Source organism: Bubalus bubalis, chromosome 4 (assembly GCF_019923935.1).
Source record: "Bubalus bubalis isolate 160015118507 breed Murrah chromosome 4, NDDB_SH_1, whole genome shotgun sequence".
In the NCBI taxonomy this organism is placed as follows: domain Eukaryota; kingdom Metazoa; phylum Chordata; class Mammalia; order Artiodactyla; family Bovidae; genus Bubalus; species Bubalus bubalis.
In genome coordinates, this window is record NC_059160.1 from 147,072,171 (window position 1) to 147,097,859 (window position 25,689).

The 25,689-nt window shown below is 50.6% G+C and overlaps 1 protein-coding gene across 10 annotated transcripts in view; it reads left to right on the forward strand.

Annotated features, from left to right (window-relative positions):
• CDH23 (cadherin related 23) overlaps positions 1 to 25,689 on the forward strand; it is a 436,720-nt gene that overhangs the window by 394,308 nt on the left and 16,723 nt on the right. For 8 of the 10 annotated variants that reach the window (XM_025284698.3, XM_044942219.2, XM_044942217.2 and 5 more), the window contains 11 exons: positions 3,316 to 3,537; positions 3,806 to 3,925; positions 4,559 to 4,739; positions 14,435 to 14,568; positions 15,128 to 15,337; positions 15,862 to 15,969; positions 17,619 to 17,721; positions 18,967 to 19,092; positions 19,783 to 19,986; positions 21,487 to 21,945; positions 25,233 to 25,349. In XM_025284698.3, coding sequence (XP_025140483.3) covers positions 3,316 to 3,537; positions 3,806 to 3,925; positions 4,559 to 4,739; positions 14,435 to 14,568; positions 15,128 to 15,337; positions 15,862 to 15,969; positions 17,619 to 17,721; positions 18,967 to 19,092; positions 19,783 to 19,986; positions 21,487 to 21,945; positions 25,233 to 25,349 — 1,984 coding nt within the window. The other 2 variants (XM_044942224.2, XM_044942225.2) reach the window with 2 other exon arrangements.

The window sequence follows — 25,689 nt, forward strand, 5'->3', positions numbered from 1 at the left end:
CCGAATAGAAGCGGAGATGACAATGGTAAGGGCCAGGGATCAGGGGAGAGGGAGAGCCCAGCGCTGTACTCTGTTTACCCCAGCCTAGGTGAAGCTTCCAAAGGCTTTGCTGATGCGTTAAGGGTCTTGAGCTCACAAGCAACACCCAGGCTGAAAGACAAAGTACAGCCAGAGTCCGTGTGGGTCAGGAGTCAGGGTGGTGAGACTCAAGGAAAGCCAGGAATTCTGGGTGTCCCATGGGTGGACTGATCCAAGTCAGAGATTCTCTGAATGCTTCCAGCCCTCACTCACAGGGTAGGGAAAGCTGTAACAGAGGAAGGGTGGGCATCATGCTATTACTATGTGAACTGGCATAGGCCTAGGCTCCCTGAAGCCAGGGACTCCCCCTGGGATGGGAGTCCCAGTGATTTCCAGGACATAATCCAAGTTCTTGGTCACAGTCCTGATCTTGTGACCCTGCTTTAGGGGACGGCCTGGGCCCTTCTTCCTGGCAGAGTGTGAGTTCTTCCACCCAGGGAAGTTACAAAGCCATCTGAAACCAGGTGGGTACCAGGCGCTCTTCCCACCCTGGCCATCGTCTGGTGGAAGTGAGGTGGGGTCACTGTAGGGTGAGACCCTAGCGCACCTGCTCTCCCTCCCCTCATCCCTTCCTGGCTTGGCCTGGCCCTGACCACCCTTGAAACCAGACTCCCTCTGCCCCAGGGCCTAGAAGGTGGGTGTGAGGAGGCTGGGATTGGGGGAGAGGAGCAACTGCTCTGCCAACCCCTTACCCAGAGGGCGAGAACACCTGATCTGGGCCCAGTCCCCCTGCCTTCCACTTACTTCCTCCCCACCACACTCCCCCCACCCCCGTGAGCCTCCTAGGTTTGCATCAGGGTGAGACACAGAGGCATTGCCCAAGGTGTGGGCATGGTCCAGAAACCTCAAGCACTGTTTCTGCAGTATCAGGGCTGAGAGGGCCTTCGGGGCACCAACTTCCTCCTCACACTAGAGGCCAGGGGAAATCAGACCCACCTCCCCCTCCCAAGCTCCGACCTGGTCTTAGAGAGAAGGGGTACCATAGAGGAGCTCTATTAGAGCCCCCTCTCACTCAGTCCTGCACTGGTTAGACCCACTTCCAGGAGTCTGGGAAAATGGGAAATGTCAGTATCACCACCCTTTTGGTGAGGCTGAGGGTGGCGCTGGCATGTCTTGCTGGCAGAAGGGGCTCAGAAGGATGCAGTGCTGGGCTCCTTGCTGGTGGTAAGCGCTCACAGCTGCATCTGTGTGCAGAGCCACAGATGAACACAGTGGCCTTCCTTGACATCTTTACTCAAAGATTTGGGCCCTCCACCACCATTTTTAATGGAAACTAACAAACACCTTATGGGGAAAAAAAGTGTGAAACTTACATGAGCTTTCAATAGGAGAGATTTCAAAGATATTTCATTCTTGGGATAAATGCTTCAGGGGTGTTCCCCAGTTCAGTGCAAGTCCCCTCTCCACTCTGGTGGGAAAGTCTGAGAAATGTAAAAACAATGCATTTTCCTTCACTGTGTGATTGTAATTTTTATGAAGAGTCATTGAGACTCTTAAGACCCAAAAGAGTATCTCCCTGATGGAGCAGGGGTTCAGACTGATGGTGGCAGATCAGCCCCTCGGAATGTCTGAACCAGAAGGGATGTTAAAGAACAAGTCGGGTCCTTCACTAACAGACAGAAAAGGTCCAGAAAGGATCTCTGTGACATGTCCAAGGTCACCGAGCCCCATCTCCAGGTTTCCAACACTACCTGCTTTGGAAACAGTTCTAGCAACCACCTAACATACCCCACCCAACCCCTGCCAAGATCCAGAGCTGCAGCTGCCCCTGCCTCCCCAGGGGCAGTGAAGTCTTCCTGGGTGCCGGTCTCCTGTCCATCTGTCTGTCCTTCCACAGGTGACTCCAGAACCAACTGAACCCCCACTAAAGGTGCACATTAGTTGTCTATATCCAACTTTTTGCACTACCTGCTTTTGGTTCCCTGCCCTTGACAATTGCCTGGTCACATTCTCTCTACCCAGATGTTTTGCAAGTGGTTATAACCTTATTATTATATTTTATTAGTCACTACTTATAGTTTGTATGAGTCAGGGTACTGGAAGGAAACAGATGGCACACTCAGAAAGGGCTCAACTGAAGAGAGCTTAATGGAGGGACTGTTTACAGAGGGCTGGTAAAGCACCCATAGACTAAAAACTGCAGGAAGCCATTTCCACCCATGGGTGCAGAAGGCAAGAGGGAGATGAGGTAATTAGAGCCCAGTGAGGGCCAGAGCCATGAAAGAGGGGCCACCCAGCAGAACCACTGCCTCTGGCAGAACTGCAGCAAAGAAAAGGGAATAGAAACGCCCCCACCCCCTCTCCATCTTCTGCCTGGACCTGCCATGGGCCAAACCACGTGGAAGCCAAATGGCAAGGGAGCCCAGGGAAGGCAGTCCGCAGAGGACCTGCTCCCAGGTGGAGAAGCAGAAAAGGGAGGAGGGAAGCCGAGGGACAGAGAATACCAGTACATGGCTAATTTTTTTCTTCCACTTATTGCTTCTGCTTGTAAAGTGCCACATCAACCACTTCTCAATGGTTCTTGGGTGCTGCTTGCTGAGTTTTGATTGGCTAAGTATTACCTGTGGTCTGATTGGACCAAACATCCATCAAAAATGGCCAGTCACTGGAGAGTACGGTGTGAAATTGTTCTTGCACTGAATTCATATGCTGTTAGCTTTATTTTTCACAACTCTACAAATTCTGTCCATGGAACTGCCCCAAACCCAAGGTCCTGCCTCTCAAAAGTGCTGAAAATAGGTATTTCTTCCACTGATCTGAACAGTGGATGAAGTTTAAAATGCATGGGCTCTGCACATTACATTTTTGCCTTTTGTGATCTAGAAGGAGGTCCAGGGTAACGCCCTGGCCCAGTCAAAGCTATGGGCTGGAGGCACTTATTGGGGTTCATCTCATGTGCCAGTGTTAATCACTAGATCAGTGTTCTGACAAGGATCCTGAGGCTGCATCTGGCCTCAGCAGTGCAATGGTTGATTAGTGATGTCTGCCATTGACATGGACATAAGAGTGGTGGTGCAAGCGCCATCTTGGATCAAAGCAGTTACCTAGCTTGGCTCTCAGTGGAGCCTCTGTGATTTCCTCTATCAGCCTGTGACTTCACTCACTCTCATCCTTCTCTCTTTACCTCACCATGTTGGATCACATTGAGTAAGTTCAGCCTAGGAACACGTCCAGCTAGCTCCACCTCAAACCCCCAAGCCAGCTGACCGAGGAACCTAATCACGCTCTTCTCCACAGGCCACCACCCACGTGTATGTGACCATCGTGGATGAGAACGATAATGCGCCCGTGTTCCAGCAGCCCCACTACGAGATCTTACTGGATGAGGGCCCGGACACAATCAACACCAGCCTCATCACCATCCAGGCCCTGGATCTAGATGAAGGGCCCAACGGCACAGTTACCTATGCCATCGTGGCAGGCAACATCATCAACACCTTTCGTATCAACAGACACACGGTCAGCAGCTGGTGGAGGGGGCCAAGAAGAGGGTCAACTGGCTAAAGGGATTGGAGGGAAGTTCAGCGACATTGTGGGGGTGGGGGCACAGCAAAGATGGAGTCCAGGAGGAGAACAGGATGGCAGCATGTGCGGGAAGATGAAAAGGCTGGGATAACAGGGGCTCCTTATCACAGCCAGGGTGTCAGGGCCTACCTCCCAGAGTGGTCAGAGGGTACCCCAGACCCACGACCCATTGACCACCGTTGTCCTTCTCCACATCCCACAGGGCATCATCCGTGCTGCCAAGGAGCTGGACTATGAGATCAGCCACGGCCGCTACACCCTGATTGTCACCGCAGCGGACCAGTGCCCACTCCTGTCACATCGCCTCACTTCTACCACCACGGTGGGTGGATGGGTGGCTGGCACACGGCCCCAGCTTGGACAGCTCCTTGGGGAAACAGGGTAGGGAAAGACTATTCAGGAGAAACAGCTCAATCCACAAGCCCTGTCCTGGTTTCTGCAACTCACCCAAACTTGCACTGTGACTTTGAGATTAACGCACCTCTCCGTGTGGCTGCAGCTGTGAGACAGATGATTATGCCTGCCTTTCTCCCCTTCGTGGGGAGAGCACAGCCTCTGGTCAAGCCAGCAGGGGTTCGTGTTCCTGGTCTTCTACGTCCTGTGTGACTCTGGGCAAGTCACTTAACCTCTCTGAGCTTCACTTTTCTCCTCTGTAAATGGGGGATAATATACACTGTTTCAGAGTATGGGAGCAGAAAATAAGACCAGATAAAATGACCATAGTACAGCAATAAGTAGAAGTTCATAGCATTATTATTCATAATATTATTCTGCCCATAGAAAGACTTTGACAATAACAATAATTTATCTACATGTATAGCTTCAAAGACCCTCCCACACCCATTAAGCAATATGATCCTTACATCAGCCTGGGAAGTGGAATTGTCAGGTCCAGCTTACAGATAAACAGGGCTGGCTGGGGTCTGGCCCTGACTAAGCTCTCCCATCATCTCAGGTACTTGTGAATGTGAATGACATCAACGACAACGTGCCCACCTTCCCCAGAGACTACGAGGGGCCATTTGATGTCACTGAGGGCCAGCCAGGACCCAGAGTGTGGACCTTCCTAGCCCATGACCAGGACTCAGGCCCCAATGGGCAGGTGGAGTACAGCATCGTGGATGGAGACCCTCTGGGTGAGTAGGCCTGAGCTTGGTGATGAGGGTGGCATGACCCAGTGGGCCTCTCCCTGACCCCACTCAGGAATTGGATGAGAAAGGAAGTCTTTCTAACTGCTAATGGTAGTTTACCCCACAATTGTGTGATCTTGCACTCTCTGGGCCTCAGTTTCCCCGTCCATAAGATAATGGAAATAAACTCATCCCAGGAATATAGTGAGAACACCCTGAAATCTGGGAGCAGAGGCTGGTAGCCTTGGACGGTCACAGTCTCCTTTGAGAATCTGATAGAAAACACCCTGGGTCATCCCCAGAGTAAAGGCTCCAGGGAAGAGGAAAGAAGGAAAGACAAGCATGCTTGCCCCAGACCTTCAGGACCCCCCAAATGCATACCTGAGGGAGCACCCAGACTTCTCTGCACACCTCATCATCATCCCTTAATGGCCTTCACAGCTGCCTTGGCTGATCCCCTCAGTTGAAGAGCAGTGTTTGTCTGGCCAGAGCAGTTTCTCAAGATAGTTTTTACTCACTTTTGTGGAGTAGGAATCCCAAACTCAAGGCCTACTGGGGCAATGCAGGGAGCATACATGGGGGGAAATGTCTGGGCTAGAGAACAGGGAGCCAGGGGGCTGTGGCAGCCAATGGTGGTCAGATTGATGCAGACCCAGGGGTGAGGACTTCCCGTTGTTATAAAGAAATGATGGAAATCCAAATCGTTGTGAAACATCCTAATTTTTAATTGATCACTCAATAAATATTTATTGACCATATTTGCTGATCACATTCTAGATGCTGAGTATACAGAATGGTAAAAAAAAAAAAAAAATCAGACACAAATCCCTACCTTTAGAACATGTGTTCTAGTTGGAAGATACAGGCCATGAACATAACTGATTAAGTAGATGACATTTTCTGTTGGGAGGTGCTAAGTGCTACGGAGAAACATAAGCCAGGAGAATGGGGAGTGCCAGGGTAATGGCTGCAGTTTTAGAACGCTCAAGGAAGACCTGTGCGAGGAGGTGACATTTATCAAAGACCTGAAGGAGGTGATGAATGGGTCGTGTGGATATCCAGGGAAGAGCATGGCAGACAGAGAGAGCAACAAATGTAAAGGCTCTCAGGTTGGAGCGTGCCTGGCTTATTCACAGAAGAGCAAAAAGGCACAGTGACGGGCATAAAGCCAGCAAGGGAAAGAGTAGGAAGAGATGAGATCAGAGAGATAACAGAGCCAGATGTTGTTGGGTCCTGCAGGCCATCGTGAGGACTTGTCTTCTTCTCCAAGTGATGTGGGAAGCATAAGAGAGCTTTGAGCACCAGAGGGATATGATTTGACCTGAATTTCAACAGGAGCACGCCAGTTCCTGAGCTCAGAACAGAGAATAGAGGTTAAGGAACGGCTGATACGAGCCCCTTGCAGTCACTCGGGCTAGAGATGTGAAGCTAGAACCAGGGAGGCGGCATTGGAGATGGTGAGAACTCTAGTGTATTTCATAGACGGCCAACAGGATGTGAGATGTAACTCAACGATGACACTAAGATTGGGGCCTGAGCAACTGTGCTATTAGCAGATGGGAAGACTGCAGGAGGAGCAGGAAAAGTGGGTTTGGGGAATGGGAAAGGTGAGGTTAGGTTTGAGATGTCCGATTGTCGTTCAGTTGCTAAGTCATGTCCGACTTTGTGACCCCATGGACTGCACCACAACAGGCTTCCTTGTCATTCACCGTCTCCCGGAGTTTGCTAAAACTCTGTTGAGTCAGTGATGCCATCCAACCATCTCATCCTCTGTCGCCCCCTTCTCCTCCTACCCTCAGTCTTTCCCAGTATGAGGGCCTTTTCCACTGAGTTGGCTCTTTGCATCAAGTGGCCAAAGTATTGGAGCTTCAGCATTAGTCCTTCCAATGAATATTCAGGGTTAATTTCCTTTAGGATTGAGTGGTTTGATCTCCTTGCTGTCCAAGGGACTCTCAAGAGTCTTCTCCAGCACCACAGTTTGAAAGCATAAATTCTTTGTTGCTTAGCTTTCTTTATGGTCCAACTCTCACATCTGCACATAACTACTGGAAAAACCATAGCTTTGAGTATACGGACCTTTGTCAGCAAAGTGATATCTATGCTTCTGAATACGCTGTCTAGGTTTGTCATTTCTTTGCGCTTTCTTCCAAGGAGCAAGCGTCTTTTAATTTCATGTCTGCAGTCACTGTCCACAGTGATTTTGGAGCCCAAGAAAATAAAGTTTCTCGCTGTTTCTATTGTTTCCCCACCTATTTGCCATGAAGTGATGGGACTGGATACCATGATCTTAGTTTTTTGAATGCTGAGTTTTAAGTCAGCTTTTTCAATCTCCTCTTTCACCTTCATCAAGAAGCTCTTTAGTTCCTCTTCACCTTCTGCCGTTAAAGTAGTATCGTCTGCATATCTGAGGTTGTTGATATTTCTTCCAGCAATCTTAATTACAGCTTGTGATCCATCCAGGCTGGCATTTCGCATGATGTAGTCTGCATATAAGTTAAATAAGCAGGGTGACAGTATACAGCCTTGACATACTCCTTTCCCAATTTTGAATCAGTCCACTGTTCCATGTCCAGTTCTAACTGTTGCTTCTTGTCCTGCATACAGGTTTCTCAGGAGACAGGTAAGGTGGTCTGGTATCCCCATCTCTTTAAGAATTTTTCATAGTTTGTTGTGATCCAGACAATCAAAGGCTTTAGCCTTTTTCTGGAATTTTCTTGCTTTTTCTATGATCCAGTGGATGTTGGCAATTTGATACCTGGTTCCTCTGCCTTTTCTAAATCCAGCTTGTATATCTGGAAGTTCTCAGATCACATACTGCTGAAGCCTAGCTTGAAAGATTTTGAGCATAATCTTCCTAGCATGTGAAATAAGTACAATTGTACAATAATTGGAACATTCTTTGGCATTGCATTTCTTTGGGATTACAATGAAAACTGATCTTTTCCAGTCCTGTGGCCGCTAATGAGCTTTCCAAATTTGCTGGCACACTGAGTACAGCACTTTCACAGCATCGTCTTTTAGGATTTGCAAGAGCTCAACTGGAATTCCATCACCTCCACTAGCTTTGCTCATAGTGATGCTTCCTAAGGCCCACTTGACTTCACATTCCAGGATGTCTGGCGCTAGGTGAGTGATCACACCATCGTGATTATCTTGGTTGTGAAGATCTTTTTTGTACAGTTCTTCTGTGTATTCTTGCAACCTCTTCTTAATATCTTCTGCTTCTGTTAGGTCCATACAATTTCTGATGAGCCCATCTTTGGATGAAATGTTCCCTTGGTATCTCTAATTTTCTTGAAGAGATGTCTTGTCTTTCCCATTCTATTGTTTTCCTCTCTTTCTTTGTATTAATGGCTGAGGAAGGCTTTCTTATCTCTCCTGGCTGTTCTTTGGAACTCTGCATTCAGATGCTTATATCTTTCCTTTTCTCCTTGCTTTTCGCTTCTCTTCTTTTCACAGCTATTTGTAAGGCCTCTTCAGACAGCCATTTTGCTTTTCTCTTTCTTGGGGATGGTCTTGATCCCTGTCTCCTGTACAATGTCACGAACCTCCATCCATAGTTCATCAGGCACTGTCTATCAGAGCTAGTCCCTTAAATCTATTTCTCACTTCCACTGTATAATCATAAGGGATTTTATTTAGGTCCTACCTGAATGGTCTAGTGGTTTCCCCATTTTCTTCAATTTAAGTCTGAATTTGGCAATAAGGAGTTCATGATCTGAGCCATAGTCAGCTCCCAGTCTTGTTTTTGCTGACCATATAGAGCTTCTCCATCTTTGGCTGCATAGAATATAATCAGTCTGATTTCAGTGTTGACCATCTGGTGATGTCCATGTGTAGAGTCTTCTCTTGTGTTGTTGGAAGAGGGTGTTTGCTATGACCAGTGCATTCTCTTGGCAAAACTCTATTAGCCTTTGCCCTGCTTCATTCTGTACTCCAAGGCCAAATTTGCCTTGGTGTTACTCCAGGTGTTTCTTGACTTCCTAGTTTTGCATTCCAGTCCCCTATAATGAAAAGGACATCTTTCTTGGGTGTTAGTTCTAAAAGGTCTTGTAAGTCTTCATAGAACTGTTCCACTTCAGCTTCTTCAGCATTACTGGTCAGGGCATAGACTTCAATTACCATGATATTGTATGGTTTGCCTTGGAAACGAACAGAAATCATTCTGTCGTTTTTGAGACTGCATCCAAGTACTGCATTTCAGACTCTTTTGTTGACCATGATGGCTACTCCATTTCTTCTAAGGGATTCCTGCCCACAGTAGTAGATATAATGGTCATCTGAGTTAAATTCACCCATTCCAGTCCATCTTAGTTCACTGATTCCTAGAATGTCGACGTTCACTCTTGCCATCTCCTGTTTGACCACTTCCAATTTGCCTTGATTCATGGACCTAACATTCCAGGTTCCTATGCAATATTGTTCTTTACAGCATCGGACCTTGCTTCTACCACCAGTCACATCCACAACTGGGTGTTGTTTTTGCTTTGGCTCCATCCCTTCATTCTTTCTCGAGTTATTTCTCCACTGAGCTCCAGTAGCATAATTGGGCACCTACCAACCTGGGGAGTTCATCTTTCAGTGTCCTATCTTTTTGCCTTTTCATACTGTTCATGGGGTTCTCAAGGCAAGAATGCTGAAGTGATTTGCCATTCCCTTCTCCAGTGGACCACATTCTGTCAGACCTCTCCACCATGACCCGTCCATCTTGGGTGGCCCCACACAGCATGGCTTAATTTCATTGAGTTAGACAAGGCTGTGGTCCAGGTGATCAGATTGGCTAGTTTGTGATTGTGGTTTCAGTGTGTCTGCCCTCTGATGCCCTCTCTCAGGACCTACCGTCTTACTTGGGTTTCTCTTACCTTTACGTGCAAATGGAATTCCAGTTGAGCTATTTCCAATCCTAAAAGATGATGCTGTGAAAATGCTGCACTCGATATGCCAGCAAATTTGGAAAACTCAGCAGTGGCCACAGGACTGGAAAAGGTCAGTTTTCATTCCAATCCCAAAGAAAGGCAATGCCAAAGAATGCTCAAACTACCACACAATTGCACTCATCTCACACACTAGTAAAGTAATGCTCAAAATTCTCCAAGCCAGGCTTCCGCAATATGTGAACCATGAACTTTCAGATGTTCAAGCTGGTTTTAGAAAAGGCAGAGGAACCAGAGATCAAATTGCCAACATTGGCTGGATCATCAAAAAAGCAAGAGAGTTCCAGAAAAACATCTATTTCTGCTTTATTGACTATGCCAAAAGTCATATGCCATGAACTCATTTGAAAAGACCCTGATGCCGGGAAAGATTGAGGGCAGGAGGAAAAGGGGATGACAGAGGATGAGATGGCTGGATGGCATCACCAACTCAATGGACATGAATTTGGGTAAACTCCGGGAGTCTGTGATGGACAGGGAGGCCTGGTGTGCTGTGGTTCATGCAGTCGGGCATGACTAAGCAACTGAACTGAACTGAACTGGTTCAGGTTTTTGTGTATTCTTGCCATCTCTTCTTTATCTCTTCTGCTTCTGTTAGGTCCTTGCCATTTCTGTCCTTTATTGTGCCCATCTTTGCATGAAGTGTTCCCTTGGTATCTCCAGTTTTCTTGAAGAAATCTCTAGTCTTTCCTGTTCTGTTGTTTTCCTCCATTTCTCTTCATTATTCACTTAAGAAGGCTTTCTATCTCTCCTTGATATTCTCTAGGAATCTGCATTCAGTTGGGTGTATCTTTCCCTTTCTCCTTTGCCTTTCACTTCTCTTCTTTTCTCAGCTATTTGTAAGGCCTCCTCACACAACCTCTTTGCCTTCTTGCATTTCTTGTTCTTGGGGATGGATTTGGCTACCACCCCCATACAGTGTCATGAACCTCCATCCATAGTTCTTCAGGCACTCTGTCTACCAGATCTAATCCCTTGAATCTATTTGTCACCTCCACTGTAAAATCATAAGGGATTTGATTTAGATCATACGAGTGGCCTAGAGGTTTTCCCTATTTTTTTCAAATTGAACCTGAATTTTGCAATAAGGAGCTGATGATCTGAGTCACAGTCAGCTCCAGATCTTTTTTTTTGCTAACTCTGTAGAGCTTCTCCATCTTTGGCTGCAAAGATTACAATCAATCTGATTTCGGTATTGACCATCTGGTGATGTCCATGTGTTGAGTCATCTCTTATGTTGTTGGAAGAGGGTTTTTGCTATAACCAGTGCATTCTTTTGGCAAAACTCTGTTAACCTTTGCCCTGCTTCATTTTGTACTCTAAGGCCAAACTTGCCTGTTACTCCAGGTATGTCTTGACTTCCTACTTTTGCATTCCAGTCCCCTGTGATGAAAAGGGCATCCTTTTTTGGTGTTAGTTCTAGAGGGTCTTGTAGGTCTTCACAGAATAGTTCAACTTCATCTTCTTTGGTGTTAGTGGTTAGGGCATAGACTTGGATTACTGTGATACTGAATGGTTTGCTTTGGAAACAAACTGAGATCATTCTGTTGTTTTTGAGATTGCCTACAAGTACTGAATTTCAGACTCTTGTTGACTCTGAGGGCTACTCCATTTCTTCTAAAGGATTCTTGCCCACAGTAGCAGATATAATGTCAGATAGGGCTTGGGTATACAAACCAGGAGTTCAGGAGAGAAGTCTGCTGTTGAGAGAGGTATTTGGGAGTAGTCACCCCAGAGATATATGAAGGCATGAGATGAGAGGAGTGCCTTGAGCTGGCTGACAGAGGAGAATAGAGCCTGGGATGAATCTTCAATTAAGAGACTATAAAAGCAAATCTACTTCCGTAAGGCCAGACTTGGACCCCTGCTGTCAGAGCTCGGGATGGGTCACTCTGTTCTGATATGTCACTCTGTCGTGTCCCAAAAAGTCCTTTGTCTGGCCAAGCACCGTGCCTTCCTGCTCCGCAGCCGGCAGAGCCTGGGCCTTTCTCTGCTATTGTTACACACAGAGGTGCTGTCACTTAACAGGAGTCCTGCTCCTGTTCAGGAGGCTGCCAGAGCCTGCTTGACACGTGGTTGTTGGGTGGGCAGCTGCGCCCCCTCCCAGGCAGGGGCCCTCTCTGCACCTGCCTCTAGGGCGCAGGACTCACACACATGGCCAGCAAACTGTTCCCTGGCACCGGTCTTTGCAGTCCTGTGCAGAATCTGGTGGCTTAAATGTACACGTGATTGGGGCCAGCCCAGGAACTTGGGGCCTTATGGAGGCAGGCCTAGAGTAGACATTCAGAGCCCAGAGATAACCTGGCGGGGGTGGGGGGCTGGTCACTGAACAGAGCCCCCGCTCCAGAGGAGCTGAGCAGAGGCGGGAGGGGCGGGGAGGCTGATGGCGCCCTGCTGGAGCAGCTGGCACAGGTCCCGACATGCCCTCCCCATCTCTCCCCACCTCTGGGTTCACTGACACCATGTTGGTAAATCAGGGGGTGGGGTGCTATTTTCCGCAGAAAGCTGGTTTAGCGATACTGTGGGTGAAGGGATGCTCTCCAGGCCACCAAGCCTCAAGGTCACCTTCCCACCACTGCAGTCTGAGCGTGGAGGGGGCTCCTGCTGGGGGGAGACCGGAGGCTGCCTGAGCTCTTCGAGCCCCACTAAGCTGCAAGGAGACATGTGGTCAAAGAGCACTTGGGAAACAGGCCATATCACTTGTGCCTCTGCCACCAGCCCCAGCCTTCTCAGAGCCTACATCTACCCCTTGTGGTAGGTCCACTCCTGGGACACCTTTCGTACATCTTCATCTTCTGTGTAAGCCCCCAGCTTCTTCACAGGGATGGCTGGGCTCCCTTTCAGGGTTCCCCTAATGATATAAAGAGCTGCAGTGGGTCCAGCACACACAGGATGAACTGGGCCTTGTCCAGCACCAGCACCGCCCTGCCATGGCCTGTCCTTATTGGCCCATTTTTCAGATGAGAACAGGAAGACAAGATTTAATCGCATGCCCAAGGGCACACAGGAGTGAGTCAGCATGCATACCTGGATATGACTGTTGGAAAGCCTCTGATTTTAAACCTCTGTCTCCAGAAGCAGTGGAGTGAAGGGGAGTTCAGGCCCCAGGGCAAGCTCTGAGGAGGGTAACTTGCAGTGAGGGGGGCCTTTGACCTGCCCACTGCCTCACTGATCTGACCTCATGCGGCTCTAGCTTGGGCCCAGCCCCCATCACCTCAAGCCTGCTCCCCTGAGCTTCAGAACCTCTTCCCTTTCTTCCAGGAGGTGGCTGTCTTTGGAAAGAAGGCAGCTGGCCATCTGCTCACACATGGCCAAGGGCTGAGACAGGGCTGGGAAACCCCTACAAAGGGAATCCCCAGTCCTCTGGACACCTTGGACTATCAGGCTCAGGAAATCCTGCATCAAGCGGCTTCCGCCCCCCGCTAAGCAGGGTGTAGCCCATAGGGCCACTGGGAGCAGGAAGGGCTGGTGGGAACTCCCAGCTGCTGGTGGGCCTCAGATGGACTGTTTTGGTGAATCAGAGCAGTGGGAGGTGGGGGCAGAGAGTTATGAAGTAGGATGTGGAGGAGCAGGCAGAGCAAAGTGTTGGGGAGCTTGGGCCTCTGTCCTTAACGCACCCTGAGGCTGTGTGTGTCAGCAAGTCAGTGCCCCACCCTGAGCCTCTGCCCCTAAATGTCAAAAGGGAAAGCGAAGGAAGTAACTTTCTCCCTGTCCCCATTTCCTGGGGGAGTGCGTGGAGAGGAGCCCCTCTTCCTCAGGGTCTCTGCTGCTCCTCCCTTGTTCATCTCTCACTGTCAGCCCCCTGAGCGCTCCCATCCAGCTGGGACCCCACTCACTCCCCTGGCATTCCCCCGCCCCTGCTCTTGTCCTCCACTCCCTCCCTGATCTTACCCCTCCCACCCTGGCCAGCTCTGAGCGCTCAGTCCCGTGTGCACTGAGCTGAGATGCAGAGCACTGGGTTTGAGTCCAGTTGCTGTTGTTAACTTGCAGTGGGAGCTTGAACCATCGGCTTTCTTTCCCATTTCATTTTCCAAAGGACACGGGATGGTGTCTGAGGTCTCTTCCCATTCAGAGCCTGAGAATCCGAGGCTCTTACTCTAGGCATTCCCAGACATCTGGCCCCTCAGCCAGGCCAAGACAAGGACTGAGGCCACAGGGCCAGCTGAGGGGCCTCAGAAACCTCAGAGAAAGGAAGTCAGGGCCGGCCAGGGGCTGAGGGGTGGCCACAGGCCCGGGAGAACCCTGGCTGCGCGCCACCTGGCTCAGTACTGGGGCTGAATGGAGGGCAGCTGGGGGCTCCCTGTCCTCAGTCCCTCCCACTCCATCCTCCCTAGTGCCTCACCACTGGCAGGGTGCTCCTCTGTGGTAAGCTTTGCCCTTCCCCAGTATCCTGTTTTGCAAGATAAGCTGTCTGGAAAGAATAGCATATTACGAAGTTTCTGATACCTTCATTCATTGATTTCTGATCAAGGGTGGAGAGAAAGTGGATGCCTGTGTAGAAAGGGAGTTCCCACTTTTCAACATAACCATCATACCCAGGTGGTCAGGGCTGCCAGGGCCTGAGTGGCCCCTGTCTGCTTGTACCCTAGCAGTTACCTGTTCCCTTCTGCCTGCGTGTCCCAGCCTTTGGCAGGTCCTGAAGCTGGGGGCGCTGGAGACCCCTTGCCTCGACTGTAAGGCTCACTGGAGGAAGCGGAAAGAGGCCTGGGCTCCCCACCACTCCCGGCCATTCTCCGCTGACTCCAGCCTCTCCTGGGCAACACCCAGGGGAGTTTCTGATCTCTCCCGTGGAGGGGGTGCTGCGGGTCCGGAAGGATGTGGAGCTGGACCGGGAGGCCATTGCTTTCTACAACCTGACCATCTGTGCCCGAGACAGAGGGGTGCCCCCGCTCAGCTCCACGGTGAGTCTGGGGGCCCTGTACCATTGGCTTCACCTCCCCACCCCCGGAATTCTCCACAGGGACGCCTCTAAACACTGCCACCCTCAGGCCCAGAGCGGCCTCAGGCTGCTCTAGAGCCAGTCCAGGCCCTCAGGGCCCCTAACAGACCTGCGAGTCCTTGTGGGGCGCACCCGTGGAGGCTGGGCCTGGCAGCCACGGCCGCTCGGCGCTCCCGGGGGAGACTTTGCTGTCAGCCAGGCCTCTGCACCTGTCACTGCTGTTTGCACCCTGCCTCTGCCTCTTTACCTTTTCTGCCTCCCTCTTATCCTCACTTTCATCCTCTTGCCGCCTTTATCATTTTCCTTTCTTCCTCTTTCTTCTCCATGACCAGAGGCGCCTCTCCCTCTTCAGGTGCCACCTCTTTGCAATCTTGCTCCATCTGCCCCCACCTCCACTGTCTCCTTGGCCACCGTGTCCACCGTCCCTTTCTCTTCCTCCTCTCCCTCCTTCCATCTCCCCCAGGCCCCCTTCTCTCCTGGTCCTCCTCCTTCACCTCCTCCTCCCCCTTGACCTGCCTCAGATGCTGGTGGGGATCCGGGTGCTGGACATCAACGACAACGACCCTGTGCTGCTCAACCTGCCCATGAACGTCACCATCAGTGAGAACAGCCCCGTCTCCAGTTTCGTCGCTCGTATCCTGGCCAGCGACGCTGACAGCGGGTGCAACGCCCTCCTCACCTTCAACATCACTGCAGGCAATCGAGAGCGGGCCTTCTCCATCAATGCCACGGTAGGGCCAAGTCTGACCCCAGGGAAGCCCCCAGGATTTTTGCTAAAAGAGAGGACCCTGCCCTAGGGGCTTTGCTACTCTACTGTCTGAGTTTCTGCTGGTTCCACTTCCTCCTCAAGTCTCTGCCCTCCATTGGCATTTGGGGGTCTCTGGAAAGCTTGGAATCTTGGATTCCTAAGTGAGCCACTTCTGGGACCCCTGTCACCCCAAGGCTTGTCATGTACAGGGATGGGACCAGAGCTTTGGTGCCCCCTGTTTGCATCAAGGTGCACCAAGAAGTCCTCACGTGGCCTCTTGGAGTGTTACTAGCTGCTGACCCCCTGGAATCCTCCGAAGGACCATCCCTTTCAGGAAGGGGGGCACTCTTGTCCTGCTAACCCACTGTGGTTGTCCAGGCCGTATCTTTAGCGATTTAGGGAGGTCATCCATAGACACTCCTGCAGGCAGGGCAGTTGGGCCTTGGTGAGCCAGAGCCCAAAGTGGGGGACAAGTCACCCCTCAACTCACCAGTCTCTACATCCCAGACAGGGATCATCACAGTGAACCGGCCCCTGGACCGTGAGCGGATCCCAGAATACAGGCTGACCATCTCCGTGAAGGACAACCCAGAGAACCCACGCATAGCCAGGAGGGTGAGACTGCGGTGGGAGGGGGGGTGCGCGGCGCCACTGGATTTATCCAGGTGGCATGGCCGGGGCTTAGATGCACTGCATTTACAGTAAGCAAGGGCTCAGTTCAAATCCCATTTCCGCCTGTCAGTGGGTGTGTGGCTTTGGCAAGTCAGTTTTCCTTAGCGTCTACTTTCTCTTCTGCTAAGTGGACACACACCAAAGTCATGGCAAGGCCTCGAAGGAGCCAATATCTGTAAAGTCCTTGGCCCAGCGCCTGGCACATGGCAAACACTCATTAAACACCAGCTAGCATCTTTTCTCCTCAAACCACTGATACCTGGGCACACAGGACTAGGGGGAGGGAGAGGGTGCGGGCAGGGCAGGGGGTACCTGTACTCACAGCATGTACTCTGGGATTCCAAAAGGGTTACATTTTCCAGGTGGCTTTTCCCTCAAAGGACTTCCCTGGTGGCTCAGACGGTAAAGAATCTGCCTGCAATGTGGGAGACCTGGGTTCAATTCCTGAGTTGAGAGACCTGGGTTTGATTCCCTGAGCCTGAAGAAGGGAATAGCTACCTACTCCAGTATTCTGGCCTGGAAAACTCCATGGACAGAGGAGCCTGGCAGGCTACAGTCCATGGGGTCGCAAAGAGTCAGACATGACTAAGCAACTTTCACTTCACTTTCCCTCAAAAGCCAAAAAGTTGTCTCTCTTTACTAAGAGGAGATGGGTATTGCAAAGCAAACAGTGCATTCATGGGTAGGGTCAGCCCTCTTCCCTGTCCATGAGGTCTGGGTCCTGGACAGGAGTCCTAGGGTCTGGCTCATCTCAGCTCTCTTTCTGACCAGTTGATGGCTCAGCCCTTTCTGTGCCTTGGTTTTCGTGTCTGTACAGGCTGAGGAGCCTTAAGGCTGGAGGTCCTTGCTGACCACCAGCATTCTTATCCCGTGTGCCTTCCCTTCCTTCCTTCCTTCTCTCACTCCTACCTTTTCCTCCTGCTGTCATGCCCTCCCCTTCCCCCACGGACACCTACCCTCTTCAGAGGGCCTGAGGCATCCCGAAAGGAACAGCATGGAGTGATGGGAAGGAAGCTTGGAGGCTGCTGGGCCCCATGCTGCTAAGTTGCCATGCAGCTTTGAGTAGTCACCGCCCTCTCTGGTTCCCCCATGTCCGCAGTGAAGAAGCTTCCAGGGTACTGGGAGGTTCCGAGAGATAAGGGTTGTACCTGTGGTTTTTGAAAGGTGTGAAGTGCAGTACCGGATTGAACTCTGACCAGGGCATGAGGCCAGCTAGGAGGATCTGGAAACTAAGGTTCATCTTCCTGGCTGAAGTCCTTCCTTATCATGAGATGGAACATGACTCAATACCATTTACATCCATTCTCCTGTGAACTTCACACATCTCTGTGAAAAGGAATTAAGATCCCTATTCGTCAGATTGGAAAACTGAGTCCCAGAGAAGGGAAAAGATTTGCCCAAGGCCACCCTGTGAGCTGCTAGCATAGCTGGGGCTTGAACCCAGGTCTCTGGACCCATGGTGTGGGCTCTTTAATCATCTACCTCTCTTCCTGGACCTTCCTCCCACCCCACTTCCCCGTCTTCCTCCCCTGGAGCACTTTGCCAGACCAGAACATGGCCTTCAGCCTGTCCTCCTGTTGTGCCTCCCACAGGATTTTGACTTGCTGCTCATCTTTCTTGCGGATGAGAATGACAACCACCCTGTCTTTACTGAGAGCACCTACCTGGCGGAGGTGATGGAGAACTCTCCTGCTGGTAGGTGCTGGGCCTGCCTGGGAACCCCTGCTGCTACCAGGCACCCCCTGAGCTCAGATGCCGAGGACCTCCTTGTGCCTGCTCAGGGCCCAGCTGAGGCCTGGCTGAACACAGAGCTGGCAAGTGCGGAAGGGTGTGGTGGGGAGAAGGGAGTGCAGCTCTGAAGGGCTGGAGGACCAGGGCTGCCAGGCCCCTAGAGGCCACCAAGGAGGCCACAGGTCTGGTTGGAGGCAGTCATTGGTCCCCAAAACTGAGAAGAGCCCCACTTCCCCTCCTCAAGGGCCATTTAGCCATAAGGCTACCCAGGAGGGGAGTAAGCCCACTCTTCATGCTCCCCCAGCTCCAGGAGCATAGGGCATCCTGGAGGCTTCTGAGAGCTCAGGGAGCATGTGAGATCAGAAGGGGGGCAGGCCCCTCACAGATCAGTGTGGCTCTCCCCCGCACACGTGCACTGCGTCTCCTCTTCACTGCCTCCCCGAGGACGTCCTCTCACTCCTCCCCAGCCCCCAGAGCTTGGAGTCTTATGTTGAGAAGAGGTGAGCTGGGATACTCCCTGTCTCTGGCTGGCTGTCTCCCCTGTAGGAATATGAATCTTAAACCTGCCTGTGTATATGCTCACACATGTGCCAGTGCACGTCCACGTGAGTCCATGTGAGGCATATGTGCAGCTTACACGTGCGCAGAGATACACAGGGGTGCCTGCACGATGCACTCCGTGTGCAGATATAACCGCCTGCGGAGGCAGAATGCACAGCCCGGGGGCCTCCCAGGCCTGCGAGCATTATAGAGTAAGTGCTGTGGCTGTGTAAACACGGAGTCCGGTGCACACATGTGGGTCCTAGCCTTGAGTGGTCAGACAGCCGTTGGAGCATTGTGTACACACACACGTGGGCAGACTGGGCCGGGGGTGCATACCTAGACAGGGCCCCTCACGGGGAGGGGACGTCAGGGAGCCCCCAGACCCTCCCGCGGTGGCCTGCCTCAAAGGCTGCTGGGAAGGCCGGCGTGCTCCGGAGGGGCTTGCTCACCGCTGTTGTGTTTTCTCCCCAGCAGGGCTTTGAGGCCGCTCCCCAAGCATCTGCGTCAGTCTGCCAAGGCTGCCGCAGCCCGGCCCAGGGCCCCCCAACCTGTCCGCCTCACCTTCCCTCCTCTCATCCATTGTCAGCCATGGCTCACCGGGGCGGGGCGGGGGAGGGTGGGCGGGGCTCAAGTTGACCCTGCAGTGACCCCTCTCCCCCCGCCCAGGGACCTCCCTGACGGTGCTCAACGGGCCTGTCCTGGCCCTGGATGCAGACCTGGACGTCTACGCTGTGGTGACCTACCAGCTGCTGGGCGCCCAGAGCGGGCTCTTTGACATTGACAACAGCACGGGTGAGGCCTCTGCACACGCCCCCAGCTCTCCCAGCCCAGCTCCAAGTCTTCCTTGTACCGGCCTCCACCACTAGATCTAGGGTCTCCTTTCTCAGTGCTGGGTCCAGGCTCTCCAGAGGGACCCCGTTCCTCACAGCCCCCATCTTACAGCTGGATTAGGCCACCCAGGGGCCAGCGAGGAAGAACCAGGAAGAGGCTTGGGGTCAACAGAAGTGACCTGCTGACTCATAAACTCAGCCTCAGTAGAGAGCCCCCCAAAACCCACTCCCTCTTGTCTCCTGCCCGCTGGAGGATGGGGCCCATAGTCTTCCAGAGGAAGCAAACCACCTTCAAACCAGACTCAAAACTCCTGTGTTGCGTCAGTCTGGGCCCGGCCAATTTGGTGACAGGAGACAAGGAGGGATGTGCTGGCACCTCTCTCAGCAGAGCTGCTCAACCCTCCAGCCTGAGGCACTCATCTCAGGCAGAACTCTGGAGAATGGCCAAGGACACCTGGGGAGGGGACCTCCCTAAACATTGGTCGTTGAACCTTGGAGGAAGAAAGTCATTGTGTTGCTTTCTCTGCTCCTCTTTCATCTCTGTCCCCATCACGCCTTACCTTTTTCTGTCCCCCCTGGGTTGGTTCTTGCCTGGTTTCCCCATCACATCTCTGATCCTTTGTATCTCCCTGGCCGGTGGTGCTGGTACCAGGTGTGGTGACGGTGAGGTCAGGTATCGTCATTGACCGGGAGGCCTTCTCACCCCCCGTCCTGGAGCTGCTGCTGCTGGCTGAGGACATCGGGCTGCTCAATGGCACCGCCGACCTGCTCGTCACCATCCTGGACGACAATGACAACCAGCCCACCTTTAGCCCTGCTGCTGTCGCCGTCCACCTGCTGGAGAACTGCCCACCAGGTAGGCAGGGGTCAGGCCCCAGCCCCCAGACGGGAGCTGGTCGTGTGTGGGGATTGCAGCCTCACAGTTTGGAGGCAGAAGTCGCCTCCAGCGGGGAGAAGGATGGGCAGCAGGGTGGGCGGAGAGGGGGTCAGGAGACCCAAGTCCCCCTCCCTTCCTTTCTCAGACCTACAGTGTCTTGTGAACAAAACAAAATTATTAAGATATGTTCCCTCCGTGTTCTGTATGGAAAGACTGATTGTTTCAAAGTCAAAAGAGGATTAACATGATTTCCATCAAAATCAAATATGATTTGGGAAATAAGTTTGATTCTAAAGAACATTTTGAAAAATAAGGGTAATAAAGCTAGATTTGTCTTACCAGGTTTTACAACATATTACCAGTATTTAAAACCACATGATATGAGCACAGGACTCTGAGACAAAGTAGCCCAGCAACAGTGATGGGTAGATTAAGAAATGTAACATTATGTCATAAAGGAAACAATGAAACCAGTAGTGAAAACGGTTTAGTGTGCAGAACATTTGTTCATATTTAGTGTAGATTCTCATCCCATGTCAGACACCAGAAAGAAACCCAAAGACACCCTAAAGAAAATATAAAAGAGTATAAAACATTAAAAAATGAGAAGACACTTCAGGTGAATATTTATCTGCTTTAAAGATAAGGTTCTAAGTATTTAAGAAACAGGAAAACATAAAAAAGGGAAAAATATTAAGTTCTGGTACAGATGAACCATTTCAACTTCTTTACATCATATAACCAGTATCAAAAGGTGAACTAAAAACTGAGAAAAAAAGATATTTATCACAAGTTATTATAATTATATAATTTGTATAAATTAACCAAAAATAGGCAAAGGACAAAAACTGACACTTTGCAGAAGAGAAGTTACAACTAATCATTGAATTATTAAAAAATTGTTCAGTCTCAAATAATCAAAATAAATAGGACAAAATCAAAATAAATAAGCAAAATAAAATAGGACACCATTTTTGTAGAAAATTGCAGATGAAAAAAATGCATAAAAGATGGATGCTTATTTGCAAAATAGAATTAGACTCACAGACTTTGAAAACAAATTTATGGTTACCAAAAGAAGCTGGGGGTGGAGGGATAAATTAGGAGCTTTGGATTAACAGATACACACGACTATGTATAAAACAGATAAACAATAAAGACCTACTATATAGCACTGGGAACTATATTTAATATTCCTGCAATAACCTATAATATAAAAGAATATATATTTTATATATATATATATATATATATAACTGAATCACTTTGCTGTACATCTGAAACTAGTACAACATTGTAAATCGACTATACTTCAATTAAAAATGAATACATTTTAAAATATATAACAAAATAACAAAGATAGGTGCTAGCAAGGCTATTGTGGGAAGAGGCCCTCAGTGACCCCCAAGGAAAGTATCTTGGTGTGATGTTTTTATGTACAAGGGAACTGTCAGCTGCTCCCCATTCCCACCCCCACAGGGTTCTCAGTCCTTCAGATCACAGCCACGGATGAGGACAGTGGCCTCAATGGGGAGCTGATCTACCGAATAGAAGCTGGGGCTCAGGACCGCTTCATCATCCACCCGGTCAGCGGCATCATCTGCGTCGGCAATGCTACCATCGACAGGGAGGAGCAGGAATCGTATCGGCTGACAGTAGTGGCCACCGACCGGGGCTCCGTCCCTCTCTCGGGCACAGCCACCGTCACGGTCCTTATCGATGACATCAATGACTCCCGCCCCGAGTTCCTCAACCCCATCCAGACGGTGAGCGTGCTGGAGTCAGCTGAGCCAGGCACTGTCATTGCCAACGTCACCGCCATTGACCGTGACCTCAATCCTAAGCTGGAGTACCACATCATCGACATTGTGGCCAAGGACGACACTGACCGCCTGGTGCCTGACCAGGAGGACGCCTTTGCTGTGAATATCAACACAGGTACAAAGGCCTGCTCCCCTCCGGCCCTCCTCCGGACTCCCTGCCCAGTCTCCTGGTTCTCTGCTTTCTCCTTTACCCTCCTTGCTGCTCCCTCTCTCTGCTCCTCCCTACCCATCAGCTGCTCCTTCCTCCTCTCCTCTCCCTCCTACTGACACCACATCCTTCCCTCTCTTTGCCATCTCTTCCCTGGCTCTTTCCCTCTCTCCCTTCTCTTCTTCCTTCCCCCTTGACCAGCTCCCTAATTATCTTACTCAACCGGTATTGTATGAGTGTGCCCATCTCACCACACTTGTGATAGCATTAAATATTATAGGAAAATTGCATTTTTAATATGCATTTCTTTAATAACTGAGTGGCTGAACACTTTTTTCATATGTATCCAGGCCATTTAACTTCTTTCTAAGTTTCACACACACACACACACACGTATATAGGTACACACACATATATATTTCTATGTTATATGTATGTATATGTATACCCTTAATGATTTTCTTACACTGTCACAAAACAAAGGGAAACTGTGGCTTATCTTTCACAATTTTTGCAGCTTATAACTTTGACTTTAATTTTATTATTTTTCTAAAAGTTCAGCATTTTTGCCTCTGAGGGGAGTTAAGGAGGAGACATGGGACTAACTTACAGGTATACTTCTTGGATGGCCCAGAGAAGTGACAGAAAAACTAACATGGCTATGACAAAATGCTAAAAATCATTGTTATTCAGAGAAATGCATAGTAAAACAGCAATGAGATATTGGTTTTCCATATGTGATCAGCAGACATTAGGATGCTGGACAGCATTGAGTATTGGTGACAATGTGGGAACATCATACACTACTGTAGGAATTTTGACTAATTTCCTATCTAGACAGCAGTCCAGCAATACCCAATGACCCAGCAATTCTGCTCCTAGATATATGTCCCGAGGAAGTTCTCAGGTTGATAATGAGACTGTTTGAGGATGTTCAATGCAGTGTTATTGGTGACAGGAGCTTGAGGGCAACCAAGGCATCCATCCCTGGGATACTGGAGAGTAAAATGTGGTGGGTGCACGTCATGGGACACCAGGCAGCTAAGAAGCAATAGATTAGGCTCACACGGAGAAACGTGAGGTGAGGGCAGGGAGCCTTAAAATCAAGTACTTACTGAAAATGATAAGAAACAGAATGGGTTATATACATATATATACCTTTGTGTGTGTGTATACTCAAATCCCATTGCATAAATATAAAATACATACACAAAAACAATACATGATTTTCAGGAACACTTTCAATAACTACACTTGAATACATTGCCCAAGGGGAGGAGAGAAGGGGAGAGGAGTGTGAGAACAGAAGGGAAAAGATACATACATAAAACAAGAGTAATGCCAGTGACCAGCATGTGCAAACAACTAAAGAGTATGATTAACTCAATATGCCTCTGAGGCCCAAAGGAAAAAAGAAGACAGGAAAACCAGGAGCCACTAGGAGGAATTAGATGACTTAGTCCTGAGTCAAGTTAGCAACATTCCCACTGCAGTGGTTTCTCAGGACCATGGAGAGCTGCCCCACGCCCCTGACCAGCTTTATGCATACTGTTGCCTCTACCATTTTTTCCTGTTCTCTCTCCAACTGACTCTCTTCTCTCTGTTTTCCTTTCCAGTGTCTTCTCTGCCCCTCTTTCTCATGCTTTCCTCCTCCCTTGCTCACCTCTCTCTTTCTTGCTAGAGCCTCAGCCCGCTGGGTCCTCCTCTCCTACTAGGCTACCCCTTTCTCCCCTAGCTTCCTGCCCCTCTGCCTCTTCCCATCCACCCCATCCCTCCCAAATCTCCTGCCCTGGTCAGCTCTGAGCCCTTCAGTCCCCCATGCCCTGCTCTGCTCCATCCCCTCTGCACCCTGAACTAACTGGTGTTAACCCTCTTCTCTCTTCCTCATGGCTGGCAGGCCCACAGGTTTGAGCTCTGTTTCTCTGTCACTTCCCACCTCATCTCTTCTCTGCTTCACCCCATCGCCTTCCTCCATACCCACTGCACCCCCACCACCCTTCCCATCCTGTGGGACCTGGGCCAAGGCCGTGGCCCAGCCTTTGCAGACTGAATGCAGCCACCCTCTCCCCATCCTCGCTCCCCAGCCTCGGGGACGGGGAGCGAGAGTAGGAAGAGGAGGAGGAGGAGGAGGCAGCGGCCCAGGGTAAGTGACTGCCCCACCATGGGGGACCCGAGGAGGACAGGAGTTCAGCAGGGGGAGTCTTGCCAAGGGGGAAGGGAGTCCCAGACACCCCAGTACCTGAGAGGGAGCTGGGAAAGAGAGGAGGTTTCACCCTAGGATGAGGCCAATGGGAGGAAGAGCCACCAGGCCCTCACACTGGCAGGAAGAACAGAGCAAGGCCTGAGATCGGGAAAACCGTCTGTCCAGTTCAAGCCCAAACTTCTGGAGGGCTCCTCTGTGAATCAGGAGCAGGCTAGGACTTGGGGGCAGTGGGTAGGGGGGAAGGAAACAGCTCTTTGTTGTACAGCTCCTTTCTCAGGCGGCCATGCCATGCCCTGCAACCCTGTTATCATGATAAGGGGGTGGGCCTTACTGTCCTACTGTGCCACTGCTCTCCCTTTCAGGGACCCCCATCAGGGATTTTCAACGCATTGACCTTCCTTTATGCTTGATCTCCCTAGAATACAAGTGTTTTTTAAGTTATAAAATACATATAAAATTTACCATCGTAACCATTTTTAACCGTAAGTTTAATGGTTCAGTATATTCATGTGTTGTGGAATACAAGGTGCTTTTTTTTTTCGGCCATGCAATGTGGCTTGTGGGCTCTTAGTTCCCAAAGCAGGGATCGAACCCAGGCCCTCGGCAGTGAACGCATGGAGTCCTAACCACTGAACCACCAGGAAATTCCAACAAGCATTTTTTTAAACAAGCAATTACATAGCGCTTTCTATGTGCCAAGCCCTGTTCTAAGCCCTTTACAAATATATTAAATTCATTTAATTGTTATAATCTGCCAAATAGCCCTCTGCGGTAGGTACGGTAATTGTCCTCATCTCACAAATGAGGACGCAGGGGTGCAGAGAGGTTAGATAACTGCCGGGCTGGCGAGCGCTGAGTGAGGGGCAGAGCGACGTGCCCCAGCTTGTAGGTGGCTGTGGTCTCACCCAGCCAGAGGAGACCAGCAAGTCCCAGGTCCACTGGGGCCAACTGCCCATGGTGGGGGTTGGGAGGGTTGGCCAGGAGCACCCCTGGAAAGCCTAGACTTTAGGGGGTTCCCCTGGGGCTGAACCTGACTTGGTCTGGTCTACAGGGTCTGTAATGGTGAAATCCCCTCTGAACCGGGAGCTGGTTGCCACCTATGAGGTCACTCTCTCTGTGATTGACAATGCCAGTGACCTACCAGAGCGCTCCGTCAGTGTGCCAAATGGTAAGGTCTCTCCCACATGGTCCCATAGAGAGGCAGGCCTGGTCCTGAGGGGGAGCAGCGGACCGGCTACAGGGGCTGCCAGCAGTCAGGCTGCGTGAGGAGGGGTGGCGGCCGGGGAAGGTGGCAGCTACAGCGAGGCTGGGAGTGGCCCTGTGTCCCTGCTGTTAGGCAGAGCTCAGCAGTGGCGGATCCAGAAGCCCAGAGCTGTGTGTCTTGAACTCTAAGCCTCAGAGTAGGAAGGAGGCATGGTAGACGCTGGAAGGGGACTGAGGAAAGGATGGGTTGATAGAGACTTAGGTCGGAATCCCATTGTCAGAACTGGTAACCAGGGTATAGCTGG